General features: G+C 48.5%; 1 protein-coding gene across 1 annotated transcript in view; it reads left to right on the forward strand.

The window, feature by feature from the left end:
* The window catches only part of NTN1 (netrin 1), a 250,050-nt gene that overhangs the window by 181,781 nt on the left and 53,899 nt on the right, over positions 1 to 14,370 (forward strand). The window contains exons 3-4 of the mRNA XM_006863420.1: positions 7,318 to 7,467; positions 8,675 to 8,728. Coding sequence (XP_006863482.1) covers positions 7,318 to 7,467; positions 8,675 to 8,728 — 204 coding nt within the window. The remainder of the gene's footprint in view (positions 1 to 7,317; positions 7,468 to 8,674; positions 8,729 to 14,370) is intronic.

Below are 14,370 nucleotides of genomic sequence, written 5' to 3' on the forward strand. Positions count from 1 at the left end.
CCACAGACACAGGACAGGATTTATAACACATCACACCAAGGAGAACACTTACATCTGATCTCAAAACAGAGGACAATCCTGAGAATCCAAGCCAGGCTAAGTGGACACATATTTTGGAGGGAGGAGATATCATTCAATCCAAGACACATAGGAGGTGCTTTTCTTCATTGACAAGCCAAATCTCAACAGGAAATCTTGGCACAACGCAAGCACATCGTGGAGTCAGGACTAGGCAGTCTGTTGTGTGCTGAAGACCTAGCATGCCTAGCAGTGTGGTAGTTTCCCTGTGTTCTTGGCCAGGACACAACGATGAGCAGTAGAAGGAGGTGGTGACCCAGGGAAGCCAGAACCCTGGTTTCTTTGGAGCCATGATGGAAACAACCCCTAGATAGATGGACTGGAAGTGACTGAATGAGCAGAGACCATTGTCCTTACAGATGAACCACCTGTGGCTCAGAGAAGAGAAGACACTAACCCAGGTCCCAGGGGAAAAATCCTGGCAAAGCGAGGGCAAAGCCTGGCTCTCCTGGTGCCTATCTGAAACCCTTTGGGTCTCCTGAGCTGTCTGTTGCTGTCTGATGACCCAGAGTAAGGACAAGTTGCGTTCTCATCGGGAGGGCCTCCAGCTGGCCATGCTTATGAGAAGCCTCATTTTGCCTCGTTCTCAGGGACCCAGGCCTTTCGTCTGTCCTCACCTAGCTCTTTATGGAAAAGCTTGCTTTCCATACCCAGGTGCGGCCTGCTCTATCCACCCAGGACTGACCTCTGTGGAAGGAACTGACCCCCTCGGAAAAATAAAAATAAAAATGGCCAACTTCCAGGGAGATGGGCGTTACCAAAGTCACTTCCTCTGGTGGAAGTCATTCTGACCCAGACCATTTTCAGAAGAACTAGAAAGACTCTCTTTTTCTCTTCATCATCCTCCCCCACAAAGGGACAGGCCTCACCTCACATCTGCCTTCTCCAGGGCTCACCCCGCCAGTCCGCCCCGCCAACCCTGACTCACGCCAGCCTGTGTGTGAGTCTGGCTATGTCTGGGTGTGTGTGAGTTTGTAGGAATCTCTGTGTATCTGTCTGTGTTCTGGGCTGCCGCTGGATCCGATCCATTTGCCTTTCTCTTCTAAGGGATCAGGCCTGGAGCTTCCTTTATGCCATAGGACATGGACCCTCTTCCTTTAACACTGCTGCCAGATTCTGTTTTCAGGGTCATAGAGAACTCACTATGAGACATTGTCTTCTGTCCACTCTCACCACACCTGGAACTCACCTTCTTTGTATTGTTACTATGAAGTTGTTAAGTGTTGTCAAATTGGGTTCGCTTCATAGCAACCCTGTATAGGGTTTCTGAGGAGCAGCTGGTGAGTTTGCATAGAGGGTATAATTTGAGCCATCAGGTCTTTGGGGCTTACTTTGAGAACATTTTTTCTGGGGCTTGAGAATGATTTCAGTGCATGTATATATGTTAGGATTTTCAGTCACCTCATATGCATGTGAAAGCTGGACAGTGAATAAGGAAGACGGTAGAAGAACTGATGCATTTGAGTGATGGTGTTGGAGAAGAATACTAAAGGTTCCATGGACTGCCAGAAGAACAAACAAATCTATGTTGGAAGAAGTACAGTCAGAATGCTCCTTGGAAGCCGAGATGGTCAGACTGCATCTCCCAGACTTCAGACACATTATCAGGATGGACTAATCCTTAGAGAAAGACATCGTGCTTGGTAAAGTGGAGGGGCAGTGAAAAAGTGGGAGACCCCCAATGAGATGGAATGGCACAGTGGCAGCAAGAAATGGGCTCAAGCTTAGTGCAGGACCGGATGGTGTGTCCTTCTGTTGTACATAGGGGTCGCTATGAGTTGGAATCGATTCAATGGCAGCTAACAACAACATGTTAGGACTGCATTTGGCTACATGTAACAGAAAACCCACCTAGCATTGGTTTAAACAGTTATGAGCTTAGCTTTTCCTGGCAGGACAAAAAAGTGTTGAGGGAGGCGGGCAGTCAGAGTGGATAGAGAGTTTTGTAACTCTCTCCGAGAGCCAGACTCTTTCCATCTCTGCTCCTCACTCGTCATGACCACCTCCTCTGGAGAGCCATGCTAATGTCATCAGGCTCTTAGGAGGACCAAATGAAACGACTTATCTGAGAGTATGGGTGCCTTAAGGTGACTTACAGACATGTGGGTGATAGTACACTTGCTGCGTGAATGTTCTGCCTCTGGTAAAATGAAGGCTGGCTAGGGTCACAGGGCACTGCAGATGACCCAAGTAGCCTTTTGAGTCCCCATCTACCTTGGGGACTTTGATGGCTTCTCTTTTAAGAAAAGCGATTTGCTGGCAGGGAGGAACAAGTCAATCGGCTACTGTTATAACAACAACAAGAGGGAGCGTTGGTTGGTCAGTGGTAGAGTTGTCACTTTCCAGGCAGGAGCCAGGTTCTAGTCCAGCACTTCATATTCTGCCACCACCTGTCTGTCGATGGAAGCTTGCTATGATGCTGAACCGTTTTCAGTGGAACTTCCAGACTAAGATAGACTAGGATGAAAGGTCTGGCTGTCTGCTTTCAGAAATCAGTTAATGAAACCCCTGTGGATCACAATGGTCTCGTCCACAACCGATCACGGGAATGGCACAGGATCAGACAGTGTTTAGTACCATTGAGCGTGGGGGTCACCGTGAGCCAGGGCTGATTCAATGGCAGCTGACAATAAGAAGGAATGGCTGGCCAGATTTTTGCAGATTCATGGGAGAAAGACTTAGAAACTAAGCAGTTAGCACTTCCTCACACTTAATCAAAGCATGGGCCCATAGGAGGTGCACAGACATAGAACTATTTTGCCATTACTGGTGATGACCTTCAATCCCCACAGACCCCAGCTGGACCCAGTGCGTCACCAGCAGCTGAGGCAGTCATCAGCTCTGGGACGGGGCGGTATGTGAGAAGACCCCCACTGCTGTACTCAACGTTCTGCTCAGGTCTGGTTCCTCCAAAGAGAGACAACCTGGGCCAAGGTGGTGCCCGCGTGTGACTTGCTTCTGATTGAGCGACCTTTAGTGACCTTTCTTCACTCAAGTCTAGGCGCCAGAAATTACTGACGCACAGCTGTGTCCCGTCAGCACCAAAGGGAGAGCATTTGGCACAAATTGTAGTATTACCAGCAGGCTAGTGGAGTATGCCAAAGGAGGTCAGCCGGTATGAGCCTCAGAGGCCACATCCGCCCAGCGTCCACACCCATGTCAAGTGGACTGGGACAGCTGTGGCCCTCTGATTTCACATGGCTAACTTAGAGATGGCCCCATGTTCAGCCACCCTTCCCTTCATGGGGGCAGATTTAAGAGGTCATAGGAAAAGAAAGACGTTCTGGTGAAAAAGAAAAGTCAGAGTCCCTGCGGGGTACAAATAGTTAATGCATTTGGCTGCTGTCCTGAACAGTGGAGACTCGAATTACCTAGAGGCACCTCAGAAGAAAGGGCTGGTGACCTGTGGAAAGGTCAGAGGTCATCATCTCAGTCCTCCACCCTCTCACACCATCTCTCCTCACCCTCATCATCCTCAGCTTACAAACACGTCAGGATTTCTAAGTTTAAAATAATAGGGAGCGGACTTAAATTTGTCTGGATTTCAGAAGGCGATGTCTTAATAAAAGGTTGTTGTTAAGTGCCGCTACTGTTTTTTAAGACACAAAACGACCCTGTATAAGGTTCCCAAGGAGCAGCTGGTGAGTTTGAGCCACCGACTTTCAGTTCAAACTGGCCTTGCAGTCCAGTGCTTTATCCCACAGGGCCACACCAGGATTCCTAATAAAAGGGATTACTCCTTATATACACACAAAGGAACGCTGTTGTTACTAGGTACCCTTGAGTTGATTCCAACTCATAGCGACCCCATACAGCAGTAGAACTGCCCCATAGGATTTCCTAGGCTGTCATCTTTATGCGAGCAGGTACGAGGCCTCTTTCCCATGATGCCACTGGGAGGGTTCCCACCGCCAGCAATTGAGTCAGCAGCCTAGCACTTAACTCTTGTTTCAGCACGGTTCCTTGATGGAACGTTGTTGTTGTTGTTGTTGTTGTGAAGTGCTGTCGAGTTGGTTCCAACCCATAGCTACCCTGTGTAGGGTTTCTGAGGAGCGGCTGGTGAGCTTGAACCACCGACCTTGCAATTCAAATGACTTTGCAGTCTGGCGCATTAACCCACAGCGCCACACCAGGACTGATGGAACATTACACAGCCATAAAGATAAACAGAGTCCTTGTACCACAACATGGGTGAACGCTGAAAACATCATGCTGAGCAAAATAAGTTGTAAAAGAACAAATATTGTATGATTTCACTTAAAATATGTAGTGTCTTAGGCTGAGTTTCCTAGACAAGCAAAACCAATGAAATATGATGGTTATGTGCCCTGGAGTCGGTTCTGACTCATAGTGACCCTGTACAGGGTTTTTGAAGCTATAAATCTTTATGGGAGAAAAAAGCCTCCTATTTCTACCTCAGAACGGCTGGTAGTTTTGAACTGCTAACCTTGAGGTTGCAGCCCAATTCATAACCACTATGCTACCAGAGCTCCTTAGGGAAACAGATACATGTGTGTATATATATATATATATATATAGTGGTGGTGGTGGTAATGTGCTGTGGAGTCAGTTATGACCCATAGTGACCCTGTACTGGGTTTCCAAGGCTGTAAATCTTTACAGGAGCAGAAAGCCTCATCTTTGTCCCACGGAACAACTGGTAGTTTTGAACTGCTGACTTTGAGGCTTGCAGCTCAACTTGTAACCTCTATGCTACCAGAGCACCTGTGTATATATATATATATACGTTTGTTATCAAGGAAATGGTTTACAATTGTAGCATTCCAGGTCCCCAGCGGAAGACAGTGAGAGAGAGAGAGACTTTCCCATGTGTCCGTTTTAGTGGGAGCAGGCCACACCCCCAAGGAAGCATTCCATCAGTTGATTGGCAGCTCACAGTCATTCATCACAGAGTTAACTTTGTCTGTATTAGGCTTCATCACCATAGGAATAAGTACATCCCAACTGCTAAACCTCGGGAAATCCTGGCCTAGTCGAGTTGACATCACATACAGAAACCAGAGATGATTAGCGGTTACCAAGGGTAGGAGGGAGAGAGGCTAAGGTGGGGGTGGGGGTGCAGTGGGGTTACGTAGGGGGCATTGAATTTATGTGAATGGCAGTGGAATGACTTGGAAAAGAATCGTGAGAATGGTTGTACAACTTAAAGAATGTGACTGATGTCAGTGAATTGTGCATATAGAAATTACTGAGTCTGTCTATGCATATGTTGTTGTTGTGAAGTGCCGTTGAATCAGTTCCAACCCATAGATACCCTGTATAAGGTTTCTGAGGAGCAGCTGGTGAGCTTGAACCGCCAACCTTGCAGTTCAAGCAGCTTTGCAGTCTGGCGCATTAACCCACAGCACCACACCAGGACCCCAGCCCTAGTATCATTGAGTCAGTTCCGGCCCCCAGCAACCATATATAGGGTTTCTGAGACTGTAAATCTTTACAGGAGCATACAACCTCATCTGGTGGCTTTGAATTGCCCACCTTGCAGTTAGCAACCCAATGCATATTACACAGCATCACCAGGGCACCAGGAAGCCGGCTTCAAAAAATTAGTGGAAAACCTCCATTATCTTTTAATTTCATTTTTCCATGAAGATTTTCGAGCCCTTTCGTATTCTCAGCTGTCATCCAGGCTGCCCCTGGACTCCTTCCTAACCTGACAGAAAGTACTCTCGACCAGGTCCCTCACTAGGGGAAGCTTTCCCTGTCCAGACACACCTTCAACAAACAATTCCTCACATTTCTCTCCTTTCTGCTCTCTTCCTCCCTCCTTCATCCCCTTAAGTAACCACTACGGGACCCAGAGCTGACTGGAGAGGCTGTATTTCCATCAGCAGGCAGTGCTTACTGAGGGGGTTCTAATTGAGCCCTTGTGGGCTGTCTGCTCTCACTTACTTCCTGAGCATGTTTCCCCCACTTGGAGTAGAAACTGTGACTTGTGGCCCTAATTGCAGTGGCTGCCACATTCCTCCCTGCAGAGCTTCCTCTCTCTGTCATCCGTTCTTGCACCCACACTCTGAGAAGCTCGTGGAGGTGGGGTTTGGTTGGGAATCCTGGTATTATGTACCTGCTGGTAGAACCTCTGGATGGTGCAAATACACTCTGCTGCTCACAGCAAGGCTGGAGGCTGGAGTCCATTCTGAGGTACCTCAGAACAAAGGCCTGGTGATCTCCTTATTAAAAAAAGCCATTGGAAACCCGATGTCAGGGTTGACTGAGGGGCAGCTATTTTGTTGTTGTTGTTGGTACCTGCTTTCATAGCTGTTCTTACCCAGAGTGCTGGTGGGGATGTCTTCCCAAAGCTCTCTAGGACTGGGTTTCTGGAACATTGAGAAAGAGCCCCAGGAAACAGCAGGATAGGGTGGATAACCCCTACTCTTGATCCCTCCAAATCCTGCTGGAGGGCAGGGAGCCTGCCTCCCAGTGTGGCGGTCAGCTGAGAACCAGGGGCCTCACTCAGCTCCAACTGAGTCCTTCCCCCCACCTCCTCTAAGACCCTGGGAGTTTCCCGTTAAATCTCCGATAGTTTGCACATTTAGTCCCTGTGATTGTAAATTACCAACTCCCTTTCTAGTGCTACGGTTTATGGATTCTTATCATCCAGAAGCCAGAGTTCCTTGGCTGCAAAGCAGGGTGGGCAGGCGGAGTAGGGTGGGGGACTGAGCGGCCTGGGGGTGGGGTGGGGTGGGGGCTGCACCTCCCTGTGATATCCCCTGCTCTGGGACCTTTCCGCAGCTACAGCTCCACTGGGCCCCAGACCCCATGACTCCCACCCAAAGGGTCAGTAAGGGCATCTGGACCAGAAGCTGGCCAAGGCGGAGGAATGAAAACATGTGCGCGTCCCTTGTCCAGAGAGGTATACCTTCAAAGCCTTGATTTCTCCACTCCCGTCAGGGCTATGTGCTTTGCATTCCTGAAAACATATTTGAACATAGGCCTTCCTCTTGGAACTTCGAAAGGACTCCCCTCTTCATGTTCCTACTACAATAACAGCCCTTACAAGTCCATAAATTTTGATTTTCCTTCCCCATTTCCAGGTAGGCAAGTGACCAGGGTCAGAGCTTCTGGAATGTGGGTGGGCTTGGCTGCTGGTCCACTGGGGTGGGGTCCATAAGGGTGCTCCTGGGTTGGGAGGGCCTGGGAAGTGTGTGCTCTGGGCCTCACTGGCCTTTTAGGGGGTCCCCTCCCCACACCTGTGACCCTCTCATTGTGTGCTTTCCTCAGCTTGCGATTGCCACCCCGTGGGTGCCGCTGGCAAAACCTGCAACCAGACGACAGGTCAGTGTCCTTGCAAGGACGGTGTGACAGGCATCACCTGCAACCGCTGTGCCAAAGGCTACCAGCAGAGCCGCTCCCCCATCGCCCCCTGCATAAGTACGTGACTCCATCTTTCTCCGGTCTCTGGCTCAGGGATGGGGGTAAACTGTTTGGGATGCTTGTCCTTGGTGTCCTGGGGGTTGAGCACTCATTGGCGGGGATCTCTGTGTACAGTGCCTGGAGTGACACACACAATGAAACCCTATGTGTCAGCCCATGGGGTGGTTGAAGCAGGAGCCAGCCTGTCCCAGCAAACTCCTGTCCTCAGCCCAGGGTTCATTCCCAAGTTCACCTCGACCCAGACCTTGGCTAGGTTTGCACTAGGGACCGCTGATAACTGTTGATGGAATTCAGAACAGGAAAAACTAAAAACCAAAGGCTTTGAGGGAAGCAGCTCAGAGCTGCTAGGCTTGGCATATGTGTCCCAGGCTGCCACTTTTGAAGACTGATCGCTTCCCTGAAGGGCCTTAGGGGCCCTTGTTGACCAGGAATTAACCTTGTAGTTGCTGGAGTGCAGGGAGGTGGTGGGCCAGATGACAGGCGCCACTCAGAAGAGTCTCAATGGTTTATCACCCTAGCAAGAACCAGCCCTAATTGGAAGAATCAAGCCAGGTTGTGAGCTGGCTCTTAACCTTGTTGATGCCTTCTGCTGGGCTGAGCTAGACCAAGAAAGGTATTGGAAGAAGCAGAGTGCCGGACAAAGTTTAATTCTGTAGAACTGGGGCTGGCAAGCTTGGGCCCATTTGAGAAGGTTTCCATTCCCCTCATGTTCAAGCCCTGCCATGGGATATTTCTGCACCAGTGAGTGGAGGTCAGAGATGAGCGGGGCCCAGGTAACCCCATCATGTTGAGCAGGTAGACTTGTGAAGCCCCGTCTCCTGCCCCATGGCCTGAGTGCTGCTGATGCTACCCAGTCAAGACTCAGTAAGCCATCCACAGAAGTCCCTGGCTTGTGAACAGGGAAGGTTCTCCATCACCAGTGTGCTTCTGTGTTTTCCCTAAATCTCAGCCCTCCTCCCCAGCCAGGAGCCCTGACATCCCAGCCAGTGGTAGGAATCACTCCAGCTTCCAGGGAAACACCATGGTGTGACCCCAGACCCTATTCCTGGCATCATTCTTCTCTCTGCTTATCTCTTCTCAAGCTGTAGAGGAGGAAGGGGAGAGAGAGGCCTCCAGGAAGTTGCGAGAACTTGGCACTGAAGTAACATCAAAAGTAACATTTCCTACCTTGTTTTCTCTTCCTCCCATCCTGAACCTCATGAAGAGATTCCTGTAGCGCCACCGACCACAGCAGCCAGCAGTGTGGAGGAGCCTGAGGGTAGGTTTCCTACAACTTCTCATGTCTTGACTTTTTTGAGTGGTGGGATCGTGGGAGGGCTGGGACGGGTCACATTAGAAAGGGGTGGCCTCCGCTGCTAACCACCAGCTGGACACTGTTTAGTTGAAGTGATGCCCTGTGAGCTGTGGTGAGGAGGAGGGTTGAATGCACGGGGTGTTTTTTGGTGAGGGATTTTTAATGATGGCAGAGGTCAAGGTCACAGAGAAAGACACGATTTGCACACAGACACTGATTAAAACATTTTTCTCACACACAAAACAGACAATGCAATGACAGCTTCAGTAGTGGGCGTCGGTCCTCCAGGGCCAAGGGGTCTCACTCTTGGCTGCAGCTGATGCAAGCCTGGTGGACTGCGTGCACCTCTTCTTCATGCAGCAACTGAAGGGCTCATCTGCTCCCAACCAGGAGACCCACCAAAATAGGGTGGGCCACGTGCTGTGTGACACACACGCATCAATCAGCAGCTAACTGTGTCACTAGAACAGCGAGGGGGCTTCTCTGATAAGGAAACATGCTTGGTCTCTAATTTACATTTTTAAGGATTGCTCCAGGTCCAAGGAGCTCTAGTAGCGTAGTGGTTACGAGTCGGGCTGCTAACCTCAAGGTCAGAAGTTTGAAACTACCAGCTGTTTTGTGGGAGAAAGGTGAGGCTTTTGGCTCCCATAAAGATTTACCGCCTCGGAAACCCTATGCAGGGTTTCTATGAGTCGGAAACGACTCCACGGCACATCACCACCACCATCACTCTAGGTCCAAGGTTTCTGATTAGGTGGTCTAGGTGACAGTTACTGGGACTGTGGCACGCTGGCTTCCCCCCAAAAACCCAAATTGAGCTTCTCCTGTGTGACCATCAGGAGTCCTGGTGTGGCACAATGGGTTAATGCTCTGATCTGTAAGGTCGGTTTGAACAACAAGATTGGTGGTTCAAGCTCACCAGCCACTCCTCAGAAACCCTAAACAGGGTCGTTATGGGTCAGAACTGACTCGATGGCACTTAACAACAACAACAATGTGTCCATCAAAGTTGCCAGCCCAATGCCATCCAAGGTGAGGACATAGAACTTGTTCCTAAGGCTCTTCTCGGTTTCCTGGTGTGGCACTGGACTGCTAACCACAAGGTCATTGGTTCCAACCCACCAGCCGCTGCTTGGAAATCCTATACGGGGTCGCTATGAGTTGGAACCAACTCAATGGCACTTTACAACAACAAGTCTCTGCTTGGCTTCAGAGAAGGAGGGAGATGAATGATGGGGCTAGAAAGAGAGTTCTTGAACATAGGGATCCACAATAGAATATAGGGGTGGGGGAAGTGAACAGGGTTGGGGGGTGAGGGGGAAATCACGTCTCTATGTTTACTCACCTCAAATTGAAATTTGAGTGTGCCGGGGTGGCACAGATGGTTAGGTTCTTGGCTGCTAACTGGAAGTTTGGTGGTTTGAGTATACCCCAAGGCACCTTGGAACAAAGCCCTGGAGAGATCTCCTTTTGAAAACCCAGCCACTGAATACTGTTGTAACACAGGTCTCTATGAGCTGGTCCACTTGATGACAATTGGTTTGCTTGTTTGTTTTTAACTGAAATTTCGTGTTTCCTCCCTCATGCCTGTGGAACACAAACCACAACAGAATCAGCAGCACCTGTGGCCTGGCCGCCAGTAGAACTCACAGCTGTTCCTACAGCACGTTCTGGCTGCTGCAGATAGCATGAACTATTGTTTATGCTCATTATTTCTCCAAAAGCACAGCACTGTTAGGCCCACGTTAGATTGTGATTTATAATGCAGTCATAGAGAATTCTGTGCACATATAATGCAAGGCGCTCTGGTAGCATAGTGGTTACGAACCGACTCCACGGCACACAGTAACAACAACAAGTAACGTAACTGTACCATAAATCTGAGTTTTAACAAATATTTGGGTAACTGTATTTCAGTATTCTTGGTTTCCTTTGTAGTGTTGTGTATTTGATGCTTTTAGCAAGGAGCTCTGGTAGCGTAGTGGTTACGAATCGGGCTGCGAACCTTAAGGTCAGCGGTTCGAAACTACCAGCCGCTCCGCGGGAGAAAGATGAGGCTTTCTACTCCCGTAAAGATTTACACCCTCGGAAACCCTGTACAGGGTCGCTATGGGTCGGAACCGACTCGATGGCACTTAACAACAACAACAACAACAACAGCATTCTGAGAAGGGAGCCATGGGTTTAACCCGGCTCTCAGAGGGGTCCTTGGCACAGAAGAGAGTACACACCCCTGACTTGGAGTCTGGGGACAGGGTGTCATGCTGAGCGCAGCCCAGACCCTGCATCCAGGGTCCTGTTTCTGGAGTCACGTGGAGCTCTTGTGTTCAGTACTTTGAGTAGGGATAGGATGGGGGCAGAAAGAATGACAGTGGACATCTCACCATGGGCATTCGTGCCAATTGCAGATAGGATTGTGGGTAGGTGTGGCAGAGGCTGGCAAACCCATGCGCCTCCTGAACATTTTACAATAAAGACTATGGATGTTCTGGATATCGACAGTGTAACGGGAACGCAAGAGAAAACAGATTTAGATTTTGTCAAGACGCAGTAAGCAAATAGCCCTCGAATTGGAGAGGACAGAATGTATATCAGCAGAGTCCCTGGGTGGTGTGAACAGTTAATGTGCTTAGCTACTAATGGAAAGGTTAGTGGTTCGAATCCACCCAGAGGAGTCTTGGAAAAAAGGTCTGGCAAACTGCTTCTGAAAAAGCATCCATTGAAAACCCTATGTGGCACAATTCTATTCTGACACTCATGCGGTCACCATAAATCAGAACTGGGCAGCAACTGGTTTGTTTGTTTTCCCTAGGGCAGAGCAGTTTGACACTTGACATGAAGTTTCAGTTCTAGCTCTCCTTGATCTGTTATCTGTCATTGCCTACCTTCACAATGATTTGCTTGAATGGGACTCACCTGGACAAGGTCTTTGGGGCTGTGTGTGTCCGTGCTCAGGTATAAGGCTTCCAAGCAGGGACTGACTGTGTACTTGGCTTATCCAAGGACTGCTGGTGGTGGTGGTGTGCTGTGGAGTTGGTTCCAACTCATAGCGACCCTGAATAGGGTTTCCGAGGCTGTAAATCTATACTGGAACAGAAAGCTCATCTTTCTCCCGTGAAATAACTGGTAGTTTCGAATTGCTCTCCTTGAGGTTAGCAGCCTGACTTGTAACCACTGCACTACCAGAGCTCCTTACCCAAGGACTGGGTAGTCATTAGCTCCTTCTCCTCACTCATTCTCCTAGTCCTTACAGCTTGGCTTTAAACTTCCTATGATTTTGTTTGACTACGTTAAAATCATGGTAAATATACTGGGGTTCAGGGGAGCAGGGCTGATTCTGTGGCAGAATTCTTGCCTTCCAGAACCCTGGTGTGGTGCTGTAGGGTCATGCAGTGGACTGCAAAGTCGATTTGAGCCGTAAGGTTCAAACTCACCACCCGCTCCTCAGAAACCCTATGCAAGGTCGCTATGAGTTGGAACTGACTCGACAGCACTTAATAACGACATCAGTGTGCAAGACCTGGGTTTGATGATTCCCAACAAATGCATCTCAAATGAAGCCAACATCTGCCAGTGGAGGTTTGCTTTTTCCTATTGATGCTGAATTGGCTTCAGCAAAACTTCCAGAATAAAACAAACTGGGAAGAAATGCCTGGTGATCTGATTTAAAACAACAACAACAACAAATCAGCCTGTGAAAAAGTCTATGGACCATAACAGTCCAGTCCCATATGCATGGGGCCACCATGAGTCAGTGGTCAACAGTGTCTACCATGAGGACAGCTAACATCAAAACCGACAAATACATATGCAGGAAGACATTTGTCATTTCAGCATTTGTTACAAGTACAATTCAGTGACACTGATCACATTTCTCATGATGTACAACCACAACCGTTATCCATTCCAAATGTTCCCACCATCCCTACCTAAGAGAGGCTCTGTACTCAACTGAGCAACGAGTCCTTCTCTCTGCCTCCTTACTCCCCACCCCTGGTAATCATTAGTAAACTTCCATCTCTAGGCATTGCCCTGTTCTAGATACATAAGTGGAATCATCCAACATTGATCCTTTTGGTGAATGAATAATTTCACACCAAATAGTGTTTTCAAGGTTGCTCTAACTTATCATGGTTTGGTTTTGTTTTTTAATGTTTTATTGTGAATTATGTGATAGTTTACATGGGAGAACATTAGTTTTACATTCATCCTATAGTATAATCATTTCATTACTATGGTTACAATCCCCTCCATGCATCATCAACCATCCAAAGGGTATATATTGCAAGCCTGGCCCCCCGGTCTTCAGCACACAGCCCCTCTCCCTCTCTGTGTCTAAAGTCCCCAGCGGCTCCATCTCTCCACGTCATCATCTCTGCCTCCATCTCAGGCATCACTGCTTCTCTGGGTAGGGTCCCACTCTCCGCTCTTCTCCCTTGATGGTCCCAAGGACCTCTGCTCTTAGGCTGAAGTTAATCACTCCCTTCCTTGCTAAAAAATGTCTACCTTTACACTTCCATTATCATGGTTTTTTGGTGTGGTTTTTTTTTTTGCCTTTTTCCTTCCAGATCAGAAATGGGAAATGGGGGTAGGGGTAGTAGGAAAAAAAGCCCCATGAAATTTCCGTACAGGCTACGAGAAGTCGGTTGTTATTGTTAAGTGCCTTTCAGTCGGTTTCAACTCATAACGACCTTATATAGGGTTTCTGAGGAGCAGCTGGTAAACTTGATCTGCTGACCTTGCGTTTCAAACCCTGCATGTGGTCCAGCGCACTAACCCTCAGCGTCACACCAGGATTCTTGGCTCAACCAGAGAAGGTTCGTGAGCAACTGCTTATAAACACATGTAGCTAGCTCCCAACTTTGAAATGTCTTCCTTCGACATTGTTGGTGAATTGGCTTTTCTGACTCCTTTGGATTATACTGCTGTTTCCTTTCTTTATTCTGAATCTTTAAAAACATTATTGAATATGAAGCCAGCAGTAAATAAACAAACAAATAAAAAAACAAGAAGTTGCCACGAGTTGATATCGTCTCATGGTGACCCCATGTGTATCTGAGTAGAACTGTGATTTTTATGACTATGATCTTTAGGAAGCAGATCACCAGGCCTTTATTCTGAGGTAGGTTTGAAAAAGCAACCTTTCAGGTAATAACCAAGTGACACCACCCAGAAATCAGTAACACCTTTATAAAGTGCTTTCTCACAGAAGGGCTAACTAAGCAGATAAAGTCTTAGCGTTCCGTGACCCTATGGACAGAATCTATGTGACTTGCTCTGGTGGTCTGCGATGCCCAGACCCTCTTGTGGTCTCTCTAGAGAACATCAGCCATCCTAAGACCCAGCTGCTGGGCTTTGCCTGCCTCCCCCAACTAGGAGGCTGGACTGGCCTTGTCTCAGCAGGCCGGGACATTATGGGCAGGGGGCCAGGAGGCCCCCTGGGAAGCAGGTCCTGGGAGCTCAATGCTTCCAAGCCTGTTGATTCTTGCAGTGTTTGAATAGGGAAGGCTCTGTGCGAGGTTACCTGAGAAAAGCTTATTTACTTTTTCCTCCATAACGGGAGAAGCTTTAATAAATGGAGAATTTGTTCTGAGGGCTGATGGACG

Source organism: Chrysochloris asiatica, unplaced genomic scaffold (genome assembly GCF_000296735.1).
Source record: "Chrysochloris asiatica unplaced genomic scaffold, ChrAsi1.0 scaffold00054, whole genome shotgun sequence".
NCBI lineage: Eukaryota > Metazoa > Chordata > Mammalia > Afrosoricida > Chrysochloridae > Chrysochloris > Chrysochloris asiatica.